The 16,633-nt window shown below is 50.6% G+C and overlaps 1 protein-coding gene across 5 annotated transcripts in view; it reads left to right on the forward strand.

Annotated features, from left to right (window-relative positions):
- B3GAT1 (beta-1,3-glucuronyltransferase 1) overlaps positions 1–16,633 on the forward strand; it is a 35,692-nt gene that overhangs the window by 15,038 nt on the left and 4,021 nt on the right. The window contains exons 2-5 of one of the 5 annotated variants that reach the window (XM_071576039.1): positions 4,652–4,787; positions 4,926–5,072; positions 7,772–8,280; positions 10,685–10,981. In XM_071576039.1, the coding sequence (XP_071432140.1) occupies positions 4,961–5,072; positions 7,772–8,280; positions 10,685–10,981 (918 nt within the window). In that variant the 5' untranslated portion in view covers positions 4,652–4,787; positions 4,926–4,960. The remainder of the gene's footprint in view (positions 1–4,651; positions 4,788–4,925; positions 5,073–7,771; positions 8,281–10,684; positions 10,982–16,633) is intronic. The other 4 variants (XM_071576037.1, XM_071576038.1, XM_071576040.1 and 1 more) reach the window with 4 other exon arrangements.

Genomic DNA, 16,633 nt, shown 5'->3' on the forward strand with positions numbered 1-16,633 from the left:
TGGAGCCCTTGGAGCTGGCAGAGCCCTGGTTACAGAACCACAGAATCCCAAAGTGGAGTGGGGTGGGTTGGGAAGGACCTTAAATCTCATCCAGTCCCACCCCCTGTCATGGGCAGGGACACCTCCCACCAGGCCAGGTTGCTCCAAGCCCTGTCCAGCCTGTCCCCTTGTCCTGACCCAGCCCTGTCCCCTTGTCCTAACCCAGCCCTGTCCCCTTGTTCTGACCCAGCCCTGTCCCCTTGCCCTAACCCAGCCCTGTCCCCTTGTCCTGACCCAGCCCTGTCCTCTTGTCCTGACCCAGCCCTGTCCCCTTGTCCTGACCCAGCCCTGTCCCCGTGTCCTGACCCAGCCCTGTCCCCGTGTCCTGACCCAGCCCTGTCCCCGTGTCCTGACCCACCCCTGTCCCCTTGTCCTAACCCAGCCCTGTCCCCAGTGCTGTGCTGGGGGATTGCAGGGGAGGGCTGAGATCACTCCGTGCCCTCTGCTGAGCTCTGCCTGAGCCGGGATGTGAATTCAGCAGGTTTTTGGGTCGCAGGGGTTGTGCTCCAGCTGCTCAGTGGATTCAGGTGGGCAGAGCAAAGGGACCAGCTCTGGCTGGTGCTGCTCCAGCATCACTTTTCAGCAGGGATCAGAACCACTTCCTTTTACAAAAGCGAAATGAACCCTGTGTTAGACTTTTAGGCGATACTTTGCCCGAGGGGAAAAGCTATTGGTGAGAATATACTATGTATCCTGAAACGTGTTTATTTTCTTTGTAAAGCTTTTGTTGCAGGTTTTGGCTGTGTTTGTTATTTCCTGGCTGGTTTGCAACACAACTGTTTGATATGTTTGTTTGGGTTTTTTTCGCGTGTGTTTTCCTTACATCTAGACATTGTTTTTACTCCAGTGCCGTGTATATAGATCCGAATTCAAGTCAAGCCGTTCTCCAGTTTAACATTTTTTAAATCACTTCTGTTCAACGTGGGCAAACCAAGGATTAATGACACTGGGGCTGAGCAGCCCCAAAGGAGGGAAGAAGGTAAAACTGACTATAAAGGTTGCAGATCAAATTAGTGCTTCCTATGGCAAGTGTCAGAGCTGATGCCAATTAAGTTGATTTAAAAAAAAAGAATCTTCAGATTTAATAATCCAGCATGTTACTAGCACGTGCCTCCAGGATTTATTAGAGCTGTTTTATTAGATGAGTGCCCTTTCCATCCCGTCATGCCTCGACACCATTGCCCTCTGCCGGAGGATGGGGATCTCTTTCACCGTGTGGCATCTGATTCTTTCCAAACCGTGCAAAACACCTTTGTTTTAGAAGTATTTTAACCCCAAAATCACTGACTTTTGTGTCTTTACCCTTATTTTTTGAAAGTGGAGGGAAAAAAAAAAAGAAAGTGTACTTCTGTAGTGGGAAATACAGTTTGATTTTTTAAATTGATGTTTAAATGTGTTCCTCATCCTTCTTTTCCCTGTGGAGGAGGAGATAGCAGAAGCCTAAAACTGACAATCTGAACAAAGCATGTTTTGTTTTGAAGTTTCCAATGGGAAATGGAGGGTGTTATTATCTTGGGGAAGGGGTAGAGTGAATGCCTTGAAGAGGAGCATCATTTTTCCCAGCCCAATTTTTGGCTGGTGCCATAAACAACAACAAAAAGCATCATTTGGCTTTAGCAACAAGGGATTTTTGGGATGCAGGGCAATCCTTCTGCCATGGGCTGTGAAGCTGCAGCTTCTGTCAGCAGCAGTGAGAATTCACAGGCTACCATGTAATTCCTGACTGGTGCTGTTCCCAGGAGGAAAAGGATTTCACCTTTGGCAGCTTCAGCGGGTGGCAGTGAGGGGGGAATGTGGCTTTGGGACACTGGGGACTGGTGTCACCCCGCACCAAGGCCCTCGGTGGCGCTGATGTGCTGAGAGGGAACACGCTTGAAATACTTTGGATGAAGGTTCTACAGTGCTCCCAGCAGCCCCAGGGGAGTTCTTACCATGTCCTTCACTCAGGCTCCTCAGGGTCATCAATAAAACAAATCCCTTCAGGAATTAGCAGTGAGCAAATGCCTTTGCTGCGGGGCAGAGTCCGTGGTACTCTGTGGATGCTCCGTGGATGCCAATGGGCAGCTTGGGGTGCAGAGTGTGGGTCAGATGTGGGGTCAGGCTGGGAGCTGTGGCTCCACGTTCCCCCCATCTCCATCTCTAATTGGGCTCCACGCTGGGATCGTGTCCCTTTGGGCACAGAGGACATTAATCACGGCCACGGAGCGCAGGGGCTGTGACTCACATCTGCAGCTCATGGTGCAAGCAGAGCTCAGACAAACCCAGGGGGGCATGGAAGGGGCCCTCCCCTGTGCCCTGGAGCTCCCTGCTGCCAGCCTGAGCAGAGCTGTAGGGCAGAGCTGCCAGCTCTCTCTGGTGGGGCACGAGTGGGCTGTGCTGGCCCTTGGCAGCTGGAGCTCCACAGTGACAGCTGATTGACCAGGGAGCTGTTAAATGCTCCGCAGCAAATTAAAAGGAATCGATGCTGGAGAGACCAGTGCATAAATCGTTGGAGCCTGCTCATTTTCCCCTGCATTGAGGGACTGGAAATCAGAGCAGCACCCCAGCCCTAAGGTGCCCATTCTCCATCATACCAAGCCCAGGGTCAGCCTGTCCCATGGGAGGAGGCTGAACTGAGTCTGGATTGGCAGGAGGCAGGCAAAAGGCATCTTTAAGGTGGGAGTACTGTGTTTAGAGGAAGCTGCCCTTGACAAACAGGGCATTTGATGCGTGCCAGCCCACTGGGGCAGCTTGCCAGATGCTGGGAATGGACTCTGAATGGTTCTTTTAGCCTCCCATTTCCTCCTGCCCCTTTTCCAGCAGCACAGTCCTTTCCTTGGTGCACTTGTAGGGAAGGCACTTTACCAGGCGAGGTGTTGAGGCTTTTCAGCTGCCCCTCACAGCTCTGCCCTACAGGGATGCCCAAGGGATGTGTTCCAGCTTTATTAGAGGATGCAGAGGGTGCCAACACTCCGTGTCCTCTGTTCAGGCACCGACAGCACTGCAGGGACAGCAGTGATGAAGCCAGATGCTCTTTCCCGAGGGCACTTTGGCAGAGCTAGGCCAGTGGGATTTCTCTGGCCCTGAGAGCTCTGAGAGCTGGACAGGGATGCAGCAGAAGGCTGTTGTTTGCTGGAATAATTCTTTCTCTTCCTCCCTGGTTTATTTTGTCTGGATGAGGCTGCTTTCACCAATTCTGAAAAAAAAATTAAAAAAAATAGAGACCTCTGAATGGGGAACTGGCTGTTTGCTGGAGCTGACTGGAAATATTTTGAGTTCAGTTTTTGTATGTGTGGGAGAAAAATGGATTCACTGAAACTTTACTTGAGGGACATTTGGTGGTTTTTTAAGGACAAAGCCCAACCTGTGTTCTCTTTACCCCTTGTTTTCCCTGGTAAATTAATACTTCTGTGATTGAAGAGCTAATTTGGAAGAACCAGGTTCTATCCAGCAACTTGAATATAAATATTCCTTTAGAAGGACAACCTGTCAGTTCTTGGAGCCATTTCACTACAAGTCTTCCAGTGGGCTCAGTGCCGGAGCCTAATTGTACAGCCCAGTGGCCAAGGCATGGCCAAGGGAAATTCAGATCCATCCAATTTGGGCTAATCAGGGATTTGAACCTGGATTTCTCCATGACTGCCCCAAGCAACCCAGAAAAAGCAAGCTCAGGGAAAACATTTGCCAAGTAGCATCATATCTATAGCCCAAGCTCAGGAGCTCTCTGTGATTCAAGGAAGGGATCTGATAATTTCCAGGTCACTGGTGGTGACTGCCCAGGCAGTGGCTGTGCAGTGGGAGATCAGTGCTCTTCCCAAGGCATTCTGCTCCCTGCATCCCACAGCAGAATTCCTGGGCTCTCCCTTGCCTGCACTGCAGCCCTTTTAGCAGCTGACTAATGCGTTGCCCCACATGGGAGCAGTGGCACTAAACTGCTACCCATGTTTGCAAACTGCCCACCCTACATGGCCCTGCAAAGTGCTGTGCTTTGCTTGCCAAGATACTTGGATAAAACACAGTCTGCTTAAATCTTGTATGTGCTCGGGTGGAATCAAACTAAGCCATTGTGGCACTTTAATATACTCCAGCTGCAGCACCTCTGAGATGGAAGAAATGAACCTGAATAGGCCCTTGGAAGCCTGAGCTAAAATGCCAGTGGGATGGGCTGAGCTGAGGGTTAGTGATGGGCAAAATGTGGGATGACTGTGCTCCCAGGAGCAGAGGTGCAGTCACCCCGAGTGCTCTGCCCTGCTGAGGAACAGGGTCTGGAGGGTCACAGCCCTTGCTGATGTGTCAGCCAGTGATTTGGTCATGATGTCTCTGCTCTTTCCTTGGGCTTGGGCCTGGCAGGGGCCGTGTGACTTCTGGTGAAGCTCCTTTTCCACTGGGAATGGTTCAGACACTGTGGCACTGATCAGCTTTGGCTTGGCTGAAGCAAGGGCCTTGCTTGACAAGTGCATGCAAAGGAAAGCAAGGCTCAGGACACCCAGAATGCATCTCCCTGGAGGGGTGGGACACATTGCTGCTGCTCAGTGTCCCAGCTGGATTTGTTCTCCTTGAGGATCTTTGTGAACTCTGTGAAGCAGCTCCCCAGTGCTTTCCTCTGCCTACTCGCCTTTGCTCTGTGTTGCAGGTTTCCTTCCAAATGAATCCCTGAGGTTCCTGCTGGCAGCTCCAGCAGTGCCCTGCAGAAGTGCCCTCCTGCTCCTGGTCTCAGCAGCCGAGGCCCCTCCAAACCTGCTTCTGCAATGGGTGGGTTGTAAGCACTGGTAAGACCCATGAGTCGTGTCGCCTTCGCTGCTCTCTCCCTCTCTCGCGTTCTCTCTCTCTGTCCTTGTTCCTTCTTGCCCATTTATTTCTGTTCTCCATGTGCTCTGCTGTTCTGTCTCTGGGGTTTTCACTGTCAGGTAATGAGGAGCTGTGGGTCCAGTCAGTCTTGGAGATGCCGAAGAGACGAGACATCCTGGCTATCGTGCTGATAGTTCTGCCCTGGACACTACTAATCACCGTCTGGCACCAGAGCACCATTGCCCCACTGCTTACAGTGCACAAGGGTGAGAGAACTCAAACCAGCCCATGCCAAGTCTGTGCATCCCTCCCTCGCCCTCATCTCCTCTCTCATTTCATTTCTTCATGGCAGCCATGCTCATCTCAGCTCCCAGACCATGCTCATGCAGGAGCTTCCCCACTTCTGCTGTAGGGACAAGCCCAGAGCTCATAGCAGTTCTTCAGAGATATCAAACTCCAAGTCATGGGATGTGCTTACTGCACTTGGAGAGCTCTTTGTGGCCTAAATCCAGAGTACCGCTTTTCTTTGTTCCCTGACGACCCTTAAGAAAGGATTCCCTTCCCGCTGGCCTTTTCAGCACTCTGCACACAAGTTATTCCAGCAGGAAAGCTGCAAAAAAACAGAGCAGAGGGAACAAAGCTGCTACTTGAGACAGGAGGCAGAGAGCACTTTTTAAGGAAAGCAGCAAACTGGAGTCCTTGCGCTTGAAGGAGAAGGCAAGAGCCAGATCTCACCTGCCTGGAGTTGCAATGCTATGAGAAGTTGGCTTCCACATTACCTGTCCCACATTGCAGTTACCTGAGCCCTGGCCCAGATCAGGTGACTGAAGGAAGTTCGGAGGGAACATCAGAAGGGTCTTAGTTTTGATCCCATTTACAGTATCATTATCTAAGGGCTGGGGAGCTCGTGGGGGCTGGAAGAAGCCACGCTGCTTTCTGCCCTCTGCCTTCTTGGTTCTGCCCTTCTGCTGAGGGCAGGTGGGTCAGCTGGGGAAGGCTCCTTGGAGGGGAAGAAGGCTGGCTCATTGCCAGGTCCCTTTCATCCTCCCTGGCCCTTTTCTCTAGTGGATTCTCTTCCCTTTTCCTTTTAATGTTTGTCCCCATCTTTGTTGCTTGTCCCTTTGCTGGACAGTCTGATGTGCAGCTTGAATTGTAGGAAGTTCAGGGTCTGTCCCAGGCAGCTTTACCTGTCCCCTGACAGTCACCCATGAGGCTTTGGGTGGGGAAAAATAACTGTGATATCCCCTTTGAAAGGTGGACAGTGTTTTAGTGGATAAGGGAGCTACTGGGCTCTAAAACAGGACTTTAAAGACTACTAAGAATGTGCTGTCTGCCTGTATAGCATTTTGATTTACTGCCCTAAAAACTGGGAGCTGTTTTCTGTGAGTGGCCACTGAAGTTACAGCAGAGACTGCTCTGCTCTGACTCAGTCTGATGACCTTGCTAAGACAGTTCTCTGCTTCTCTGAGCCTCCAGTGGAAAGTGAGTGATGATAGAGACTGACCTGAAAGCTCTTGAGAGAAATCATTTTATTCCTGTGAAGCATTTCTGAGATCCTTTGGTAACAAGTGCTGGAAGGGATGTACATCTGGAGATGCCCAGAACAGCAGTGGTGCCACATGCCAGGGTTTGCAGCTGAGCGTTTGACCTGCAGGGGTTTGCAGGGACCGTCCTGGCTAATTACTTCTGTGTCTGTGTCCAATGCATTTTGCAGATTTATTTTTGATTTCATTCCAGTGCTTTCTGCTTTCAGAGAGCTCTGCTAGGTGATGCTGATGTGCTTTAAGATAGGGACTGTGCAGGACACCTCATCCCTGTTCCCTCCCCCAAATACCCACCTCCCTTTGCCAATGCTATGGAGTGTGAGACCTTCATTTGGTTCAGGATCAAAGTCAGTGGAGGTGGAAGAATAACATGCTAGGAAAAAACCATAGGTAGTACCCTGCTGGGTCAGATCTAATGGCTGTCTGTTCCTGTTCTTTCTCATCTGAGGTTCCTGGTAGTAGCTGGTTTTGCAAAATCTATGGCTCAAAGTGTTTGGTGCCCACTGGAGAGGCAGGCTTACATCCTGAATGGAGGTCCCCCTTCATCTCTGTAGACTGTGGCATTCCTGCTGCTTCTCAGTGGAAACTGTGGAAGTCGCACCCTGGAAAACCAAGGGGTGCAACAACATTATATTTTCCTTTGAGCTGATGGTGGACAAGTCTGTTTGCAAGGATTTTACATGTGTGGATCAATGTATCTGATCTATGTGGTGTTCACTGTTCACATCCACACTGCTGAATGGGCTGTTCTGTTCAGAGGCTGGTGGGATCTTTTTGAGGAGAGCTTAGTCAGAGGAAAGGGAAAGTCTCTGCAGGAAAAAGCCACAATTACAGGCTTTAATTTCTCCTCTCCGTTGCTGGATTTGAAGTGTGTCTTTCCCCACTTCTCTGTGCCACATCTGTGCCTCTCAGAGAGCAGGGGGGCTCTGCAGTGTCCTGCCCAGATGCTGCTGCTGGGGATCTTCACTCACTTGGTGTTTTCCACCACTTAGTTCCCTGCCTCCCAAACCAGGTGTTCCAGTGCCTGAGAGCAGAGTCCTGTCTCACTGTCCATGGTGCCCAGAGCACTGGAGCTCTTCAGGAGTGATGGACCATCAGTCCATGTGGCTGTGTTCTTCTCTAGATCTAACTGGTCTATGATCCTGTCTCTTGTGGGTGCTTTTTGAAGCTGTTTATTGTGAGCACTCAGCAGTGTTGTCCTGGGCTCTCCAACATCGTTCAGTTTTCTAACAGCAGAATCCTCTTCTCTCCTGTGTGTTTGTCCCTGAGTCCTTTATTTATTTATGTACTTATTTATTAAAGCCTCCATCCGAGCTTGTTTCCTTTCCTCTGACCCCACGAGGGTGACCTGCTGGCTCAGCTGGGGGGTGTCGCAGGCCTGAGTCCATGCAGCTTTTTCTTCTCTCCATGCCCTTGCCCAGATGATGGTGGTGACTCCCAGCGTGATCTCGCTGCAGGCTTGGACTCCAAGGAATACTGCCTGTCGGACCGGGACATTGTGGAGGTGGTGAGGACAGAGTACGTGTACACGCGCCCGCCGCCGTGGTCGGACACGCTGCCCACCATCCACGTCATCACACCCACCTACAGCCGGCCCGTGCAGAAGGCAGAGCTGACCCGGCTGGCCAACACCCTCCTGCACGTGCCCAACCTGCACTGGATCCTGGTGGAGGACTCGCAGCGCCGCACGCCGCTCATCACGCGGCTGCTGCGCGACACGGGGCTCAACTACACCCACCTCAACGTGGAGACCCCGCGCAACTACAAACTGCGGGGAGACATGAGGGACCCCCGCATCCCCCGCGGCACCATGCAGAGGAACCTCGCCCTGAGGTGGCTCAGAGAGACCTTCCACAGAAATAACAGCCAGCCTGGCATTGTTTACTTTGCTGATGATGATAACACCTACAGTCTGGAGCTCTTCGAGGAGGTAAGACCCTACTGAGGGAAGGTGAGCACTTGGGGGAGGTGGAAGATGTGCAGGTGATCACTGGGAGAAGGTGGAAGATGTGCAGGTGATCATTGGGAGGAGGTGGAAGATGCTGTGCAAGTGATCACTGTGGGAAGGTGGAAGATGCTGTGCAGGTGAGCACTGGGGGGAGGTGGAAGATGCTGTGCAGGTGAGCACTGGGGGAAGGTGGAAGATGCTGTGCAGGTGAGCACTGGGGGGAGGTGGAAGATGCTGTGCAGGTGAGCTCAGGACATGCTGTGCACATCGTCTTCTCAGCTTGGGGTTGGTCTTGTCTGGGCAGTGGTCCCACTGCACCCATCCTCAGGTTTTTTCTGGGGCTTCTCTACTCTGTGTGTGTTTCCCAGAATCAATGTGAAATAACAGGAAGCCCAGTTTACCTGTGGCAGCTCCCACTGTAAAGGAAGCTAATGGGGAGCTGCCTTCCCTGTGGGAAGCCTTGTTAGGGCTGGAACATCCCCTGCTGTCCAACATGTCCGTGCAGAAGCACGTGCCTAGCAAAGGAACATCAGCCATCCTCCTTTCATGCTGCACCCTGGAGGAGATTTCCAGCTGGTTCCTGATCTGATGTTATTCACCTTCCTTATCCAGCACTTGGCTGTCTCTTAATTCCTGTCAGTTCTTGTCCCTCCGCAGGACCTTCCCCAAGATTCACACCCTGTCCCTGAGAATGTCATCCTGATGTTTCTGGAGCTCTGGCAGCCTTGGGGCTCTGCCCACTGCCCTGGGGAGCCTGGTCAGTGCCCACCACCCTCTGGGGGAAGAATCTTTTCCTGAGATCCAACCTAACCCTGTCATGACACAACTTTAGGCCATTCCCTCAGGTTCTGTTACTGGTGCCCACAAAGAAGAGAGTTTCAGCATGTCCTGACATGTTGGGCTTGAGCAAGGGAAGGTTTCCATGTGCTTTCTCACCTTTGCTGTTTGTTCTATTCCATCTGGGACTTTAAATGAAGCATTTCCCTCTCTGCAGGTTTGAACAGTCTTACAGTGTCAGGTACACTGTTCCTCACCTGGCTTCCAGCTCAGAAATTGCTTGTTCCCTTGCTCTCCTAAGGCCACAGTATTGTATAGAGAGGCAGGGAAGGGGCATTGCTCCCATCCCCACCAGTTGCCAGTTTTCACACTAGGGATCTCCCACCTCATACATGCCTCTTTCCCTTCCCTAATGGCTCTCACTTTCGCTTGGACAGCCACAGGAATACACACGCTTTTAAAGCTGAAAGTGAATTCAGACTGAATTTCCTTCTTCCCCAGTTGCCTTTGAGGTTGCTCTGGCAGCATCTTGAGGCAGACTCCACACATGAATAAAGCAGAAAGGGTTCCTTCATTCACTTGTGTGCTTTGCTCGTAGAGGCTTCTCCTCTCTGATATGTGTCTGCAGTTAAGGTCACAGGGAGCCAAGGAAATGTGCTGTGAAATGCAGGAGACACACATTATTGTTCCCTGTGGACAGGCACTGCCGTGAGCATCTGTATAATGCAGAAGGGCAAGTGCCAGAGCTCTTCTGCTCTCCTTTGCAGTAATTAGCAGTGATGAGATTAGCTCTGGGAGATCCCTGATCTAAGAGACTGAGCTGAGAGCAGAACGGGAGGCTGAGCCTGCCAGAGAGCAGGGCAGGGTGCTGGGGGTGAGCTGAGCGGGCAGACTGGCATTCAGAGCATCTGCCTTGGCAAGGGCAGGCATCTGAAATGGCCTCTGGGGGCTCTCCCCTATTCCTGGAGACTCCAGGGACAGCAGAGGCATCCAGTGTTGTTCTGGTGGGTAGAAAGCACCGTCCTGCATGCTGGGAGTGTCTGGAGAGCTGTGCTTCCCAGCTGTCCCAGCTTTACTCGAAGGATGCCTTTAGCATTACTGTGGCCCACAGGCTGAGGCTGCAGCTTAAATAACTTAGTAGAGACCACCTTTCTTCCTAGATATGCCACTCCTGCCTTCCCAAGGTGCTTCCCTCCTGTGTCTTGATTTCCCCAGCTGCCCCATGTGAAGCCCCACAGCTCTAAAGACCTTTGCGCACAAAAAAAACAAACCTCTCATAAATCTGCAAGATGTTTGTTATGGCACCTTTGTCCTTAGTGCTGAGCTGAGTTCTGTGGCCACCCATTCCCAGTGCTGTTTTAGCTGCCACTTTGCTCCTCCAGCTCAGGGACGTTGTTATGGTTTAGCCTGGCAAAATGCCAACTGCTCAATGGAGTCAAAGGGTCTCCTCCCAGGGAAAGGGAGCCTTTTACAGGTGAGTGGTGATGTCCCAGCCCCAGGGGGTGTAACCCAAGCTCTTGGCTCCAGCTGTTCATTTCCAGATGTGGTGGATGTGACGCACAGCCCGTCCTTTGTACACCCACGTGCCCTTCTGTGCCCTTGCCCCCAGATGCGCAGCACCAGGAAGGTGTCGGTGTGGCCGGTGGCCTTTGTCGGGGGTCTCCGCTACGAGTCTCCCAAGGTGAACTCTGCAGGGAAGGTGTACGGCTGGAAAACCGTGTTCGACCCGCACCGGCCCTTCGCCATCGACATGGCAGGCTTTGCTGTGAACCTCAGGCTCATCCTGCAGCGATCTCAGGCTTACTTCAAGCTGCGAGGGGTCAAGGGGGGCTACCAGGAGAGCAGCCTGCTCCGGGAGCTGGTCACCCTCAACGACCTTGAGCCCAAGGCTGCCAATTGCACTAAGGTATGGCTTCTCCTCCATGTGTGGATTGGGGGTTGCAGGGGTGAGGAAAAGGCATTCAGTCCCATTATTCAGTCATTTCATAGAATTAAAGAATATCCTGAGTTGAAGGGGATTCAGAAGGATCATTGATCCAACTGAGATTAGCTCAGTTGGTTAAAACGTGGTTGTAATAATGCCAAGGTCATGGGTTCAATCCCCTGTATGGGCCATTGACTTGAGTTGGACTTGATGATCTCTGTGGGTCCCTTCCAACTCAGAATAGTCTGGGGTTCTCTGAACTGCTGGCTGTGCACTGGGCACCCCAACAATCCCACCCTGTGGTGTCCCATCACTCTGTGAGCCCTGTCAGCCTTGGTGCTGTGACCACTGCCCTGGGGAGCCTGTTCCAGTGCTCAACCACCCTCTGGGGGAAGAACCTTTTCCTAACATCCAACCTAACCCTCCTGACACAGATCCAGCCATTCCCTGGGTCCTGTCATTGGTCACAGAGAGCAGGAATCAGTGCCTGCCCTTTCAGATTTCTGCAATGTCTGTGCTGTGGTTGTCCACAACAACCTGGATCTTTCTGTGTCGGAGATAAAAATGTTTTAATGACTGGGACATTGCTCCAGGAGGCTTTCAGGAAGCTTCATTTTGGGAGGATTTTACTGCTGTCAATTGACTGGTAGTTCTTTGACTGTACACACTGCAGGAGCCACCAGGTCATGGAGCAGGACCCCTGTGCTAAAAAATGTAGGAACTCAGAACACAAGGATGGTCCTTGCCCTAAAGACTTTCCAGTCTCAGATGAGAGACAACAGATCCGTCTGGGATAACAGGGAACAGTGTGAGGCACAATGAGACAATGCTGATTTGTGTGACAGGCATCAATCAACTCTGTCAAGGGCTTTTGAAGCTTTGTGAGTGGGTCCTTTGAGTACTGAGGTGTGCAGGGGCTCCCTCTGAGGTCACAGTCCTCCATGTAGCATTTTTGTCTGAAATAGGCACCAGCAAGGCTGATTTAGGGAATCCTTGTTGCTTAATTATCCTCCCAGGATTATTCTTTTATTGCAAATAAGTTGTTCCTGCCAACAGTGCCACTGTTGGATCCTGGTCTCAATCCCTTTTTGGGATAGGAAAAAAATTGTGACTAATACTCTTTATCTCTGCTTTCCATCTGCACTGTTCCAGAGCCGAGGGAAAAAAACAAGGATCTCAGGGTTCAAGCAAGGAATCCAGGATTAAGGGAGAGGAGCTGAGGGGAAGGAGCAAATTTGTTTATTATCTGATACCTGCTGTGCATCCTCTTTTAATCCACCTGTCTGTGGTTATGGCTATCCAATGGTGGGACAATTAACACAATCAGTCTCCCAGGGGTGGGAAAAGAGATTGGATTAAAATTAGATCTCTGGGTTTGGGCACTGTGTGCCCTCCTAGTTAACAGGGAAGCACTGGCTGGAAATAAATGTGTTTCCAACAGGCCATGGGAGATGGACAGGTTGCTTTTAGTCCGGTGTACAGAAGATTAGGGGTGTTTACTCCCTGGCCTGTTATGCAGTCCTTGGTGTATTGTCCCTGCTGTAAGTAACTGTTGGAAAGAAGCTGTGTTAAAAAGCTGGGGAGAGGAAATGACGCTCCTGGAGGAACACAGGGAGGAAGGAGAGGAAGGAAAAGGTTGTTTCCAGGCAGGAGGAAACAAATGGTGCTGTCAGGCAGGCGGCCGTGGCCGAGCTGTGACACAGGAGCTGCAGGCCAGGGATGGGGAGGGAGCAGGGATTGCTGCCCAGCATCTGAAGCAGACTGTGTTTCTTTTCTTGGCTGGGCTGGGGAGATCTTAGAAGGGTCCTTGTTATGAACTGAATGCTGTGTGCTCCTGGCAAGCTCTGAGTGCAGCTTTGCAGGTCGGGCTGTGCCTCTGCCTTAGCTGGTGCCAGCAGCTTCCATTTCCCAGTTGCTGCTTTGCTCACCCATTTCAGCACGAGCAGAGTCCAGACAAGCAGCAGAAGTGGACAAAAGTCAGTTGTAGTCTGAGGTCCTCTCACCCTGGGTTAGAAGCACAGACTTCTCTCTTGCTGTGCTGTTGTGCTCCCGTCAGTTGTCATGGTTTGCTCCTGTTAAACACCTGTTTGCAGGGAGGTTTACATTAAAAATTATGATGTGCTTATATAGAGTCATTAAGGAGGGATCAGAGAAATATGGAAGATAAGCATAGACATCTGTTCTCCAAAAATGCTGCCTTTCCCAGTCTGCAGTGCTGCTACTTGTGTTAGTTATCAGAATTCAGCCCACAAATGCACTTTTCTGCAAAAAGCTTAAGCTTAGACCAAAGGCCATATATCCTGCTTTGGGAACTGCCCAAAATGAAGGAGAGAGTAAAGGACATCAGTATTAGTTGATGAGGAGAATGTTATCGCTCCTTATCAGGAAGGAAGGGTTGTAATGAAACAAGGCTTTGTTTTTCAGTGTATTTTAGTGTTCTGCTGCTTCTGCATTTCCCCCCACACACCCCCAAACAAACCATCCTCTTGTCAATCCACTGACACAGAAGAGAGGTCTGAAATTCTGTGTTCCCACCAGGCTGATGTAACTGGGGGACATTCTGCTCCCCATTTTCTATTAACACCTTGAGAAAACAATCTGCACTGTGCTCAGCCAGCATCAAAGGAGAGACACTGAGTGGCCCCAGCTATTGAAAAAGCCTCAGCTTGGGCTGGCACAGGAGGGCAGACCACAAAGTACAAGGTCATTGGAAATGAGGCATCTCATTCCAGCTGCTCCTGGAGCCACTTGTTTCTCCAGGGAGTCAGGCAAAGGTGGGTTTCCTTGGATGGGGCACCTTCTGTGCACTCAGGTGGTCTGGGCAGCAATTCCCTGGGATTGACATGGTGGTTAAAAGGAGTTGTTCCTGTTCTCTCCTTGTCTCTTGGCTGAGTAAAATCTGAGAGGAAATCTGTGGGCTGGCAGCTCAGTGTTTGGGTGGAGCTTGTGGAAGGGGTTTTCTGGCAGCTCTGCTCTGGCTGGGAATGGTCTGTGAGCTCAAGGCAGGTGTTGGTGGGCACTGTGAATGCCACAGGCAGAGGGACAGGTTGTTGTCATGCACAGGCTGGAGAACAGGGAACAAACCTGTCATTTCATCTTGCTCTTTTTCTTCACATTTCATCCATTCTCCCTTTCAAATAACAATCATTGAAACTTTCCACAGAGGGTCTGTGTGCCTGAAACTCTGTGATCCCTTCCCACTTCAACCGTACTGTTTGCTTTTTAATTTCCTGTTGGAAGACAATGAATTATTCTGTATGGAGATGAGGCTTTGTAATCTCCAAGATCTGTTTTGAGTCCTGTGATTCTGAATGGCAGGGTTGTAAATAATTGGAAGAGTTTCTCAGAAGTAGAGCTCTTTTAAAGTGGAGTCCTTTAGGTGACCTGTATGAAACCACTGCTCAGGGGAGCCACATACTTGGTCGCCCTCACTGTTTGCTCTCTTGGTGTACAAGCCAAAGCTTCCCTGAGGCATCAAACAGGCTGCTTGTGAAAAAATCAAGCACTGGCTGAGAGGAAAAGCAGGTGTTTCTGTGCTAAATGATGACCTCCCTCCCCCAGGAAAGTGCACAGCATGAAAAATGGCTAAAGCTGCTGTATCAAGCCTCAAACTCAAAAAATGGGCCCATTTTAGTTAATCTAATCTGTCTTTCCTGGCAGTTGGCTTTAACACTGCAAAAGTGGGATCCACTTTAAGGCAAAGCTGATAATGTGTCCTTGTGGTCTTGTTTATGGGGTGTGTGGTTGGAGTTGCTGAAGTGTGAGTCCCATCACTGGGCCATGAGGGTTTATGTGTCAGGAGGGGAAAGAGCTCTTCCCTGCTCCTGCTGGGAGGGAGAATGGGCTCCAGGAATTCTCTAGCACCTGGCCTGAGTCAGGGTTTATATATTCTGTTGTTGCATGAGGACTGTAACTGATGCCTGCAGAGCCCTGAGAGCCACTTGTGAGACCTGTTTGGTTTTGCCTTTTCATGGGGAAGCAGCGCAGTAATTGCAGCAGCGCTGCTGTGGTGGGTGAGCAGGGCTTGGAATAAAGGGAAACTTTGATGAGCAGGCTCAGAAGTGGTTGTGGGGAACGATGAAATGCTTTTTTGGACCCACTCCAGCCAGCAGTTGGTCTCTACTGCCTTAGCATTAGGCAAGATTTAAGCCTTGCACAGGAGGTGAGTGCTCACATCAGAGACAAATTTGGTCAAACAAGCTTCTTGGGAAGGTGGGGGGTGCTCCCCTTGAACCAGGAGGGTTTGAAAAGTGCTTTGTTCATCCTTTAGAAACAGAGCATGCCCTCGTTTTTCAGAAAAGCAGGGACTGGGTGGGAATGGTTTGCAGACACTTGGATTCGATGTGCAGAGCATTGTCATAGCAACCAGAGGGAAACCCCTGCAAGGCAGGAAATATCAAGGCACAGGTGAAGGGAAGCAGGAAACCTGCTCTGAGAGGATAAAGCTGCTCCCAGCAATCCAGGTTTTAGGAGCAAAGCAATAAGTATAATTGAGTCTAGTGAGGAGGAGAGTATTTTAAACAGCTTCCAGAACCATCTGAGCCAGCAGCATAGCACAGCAAGTAGAAACTATTTACCTGTAATAGCCCCCCTGAAATGTTCAAACACCTCATATTTTGCCAGTTCTCCTCCACAGATGTTGATCTTTATGAAATTTTGCTGCCAAGACTGAGGGAAGCTTTTAGGAGAAGTTTCAGTTATGTTTTAAGCAAGTTGGAGAGGGTCTTTAACTTGACACCTGGTACAGAATAGGGGGTGGCAGTATTCCAGAGGAATTTGGAGGGGCAATTTAGAGGGGATATAGTAGGGTAATGGGTTATGAAAGGGCTGTGCCAGCCCAGAGCTCATGGGAAGAAGGGATGATTCTGGAAGCAGCTCCTGCCTGGTGCAGCTCTGAGGCAGCAGCACTGCAGCAGCAGTAAGTCCTCAGCTCAGTGACACTCTCATAGCTTTTTAGGGTCTGGAAAGAACTGAAAAGTAAAATAGAAGTGACAGCAAGGTTAGGGAGTGGACTGATGTCTCCTCTCCAATAATGGACTTCCAGGGAAAGTGAAAAATTTGCAGTGAAAAATTCATTTTACTTTTCCCACAGCCAAAGGCAGTGGTGGTGATGGGAACAGCTGGTGCTGCCCCTACAGCTGCCTCTTCCCTCCCATTCACCCCCTCAACCTGACCTGAAGTGTCAGGAATTTGCATTTCCCTTCTGAGCCAAGCAAGTGGCTCCACTGGCCAAGGATGCAGCAAAATCCCCTGTGTGGGCCATTGACTTAAGAGTTGGACTCGATGATCCTTGTGGGCCCCTTCCAACTCAGAATAGTCTGGGATTCTGTGAACGTGATAACCAAGAACCCAAGCAAGGCTCTGTGGGGAAACATGGATGTGATTCCCTGGTTGTGAGGGAAGTGCCTTACACCATTGGAAGGTTGATGAGCCTGTTGAGGAGGGTGGTTGGTAACTACATGGAAGGAGCAGGTTAATGTCCCACGACAGCACTCTGTAAAATGGGTAATTTCTGTGCACTGTGCATCTTGCAGAGCAGCAGCTCTGCCTAAATGAAGGTTTATGCAAAGCCCCTCTCAGCGCTGAATGCACCATTAGGCTCCAGGGTGGCTGCTTAAATTGCACTATTGATTT

The sequence above is a fragment of the Pithys albifrons genome, chromosome 23 (genome assembly GCF_047495875.1).
Source record: "Pithys albifrons albifrons isolate INPA30051 chromosome 23, PitAlb_v1, whole genome shotgun sequence".
Taxonomy (NCBI): Eukaryota; Metazoa; Chordata; class Aves; order Passeriformes; family Thamnophilidae; genus Pithys; species Pithys albifrons.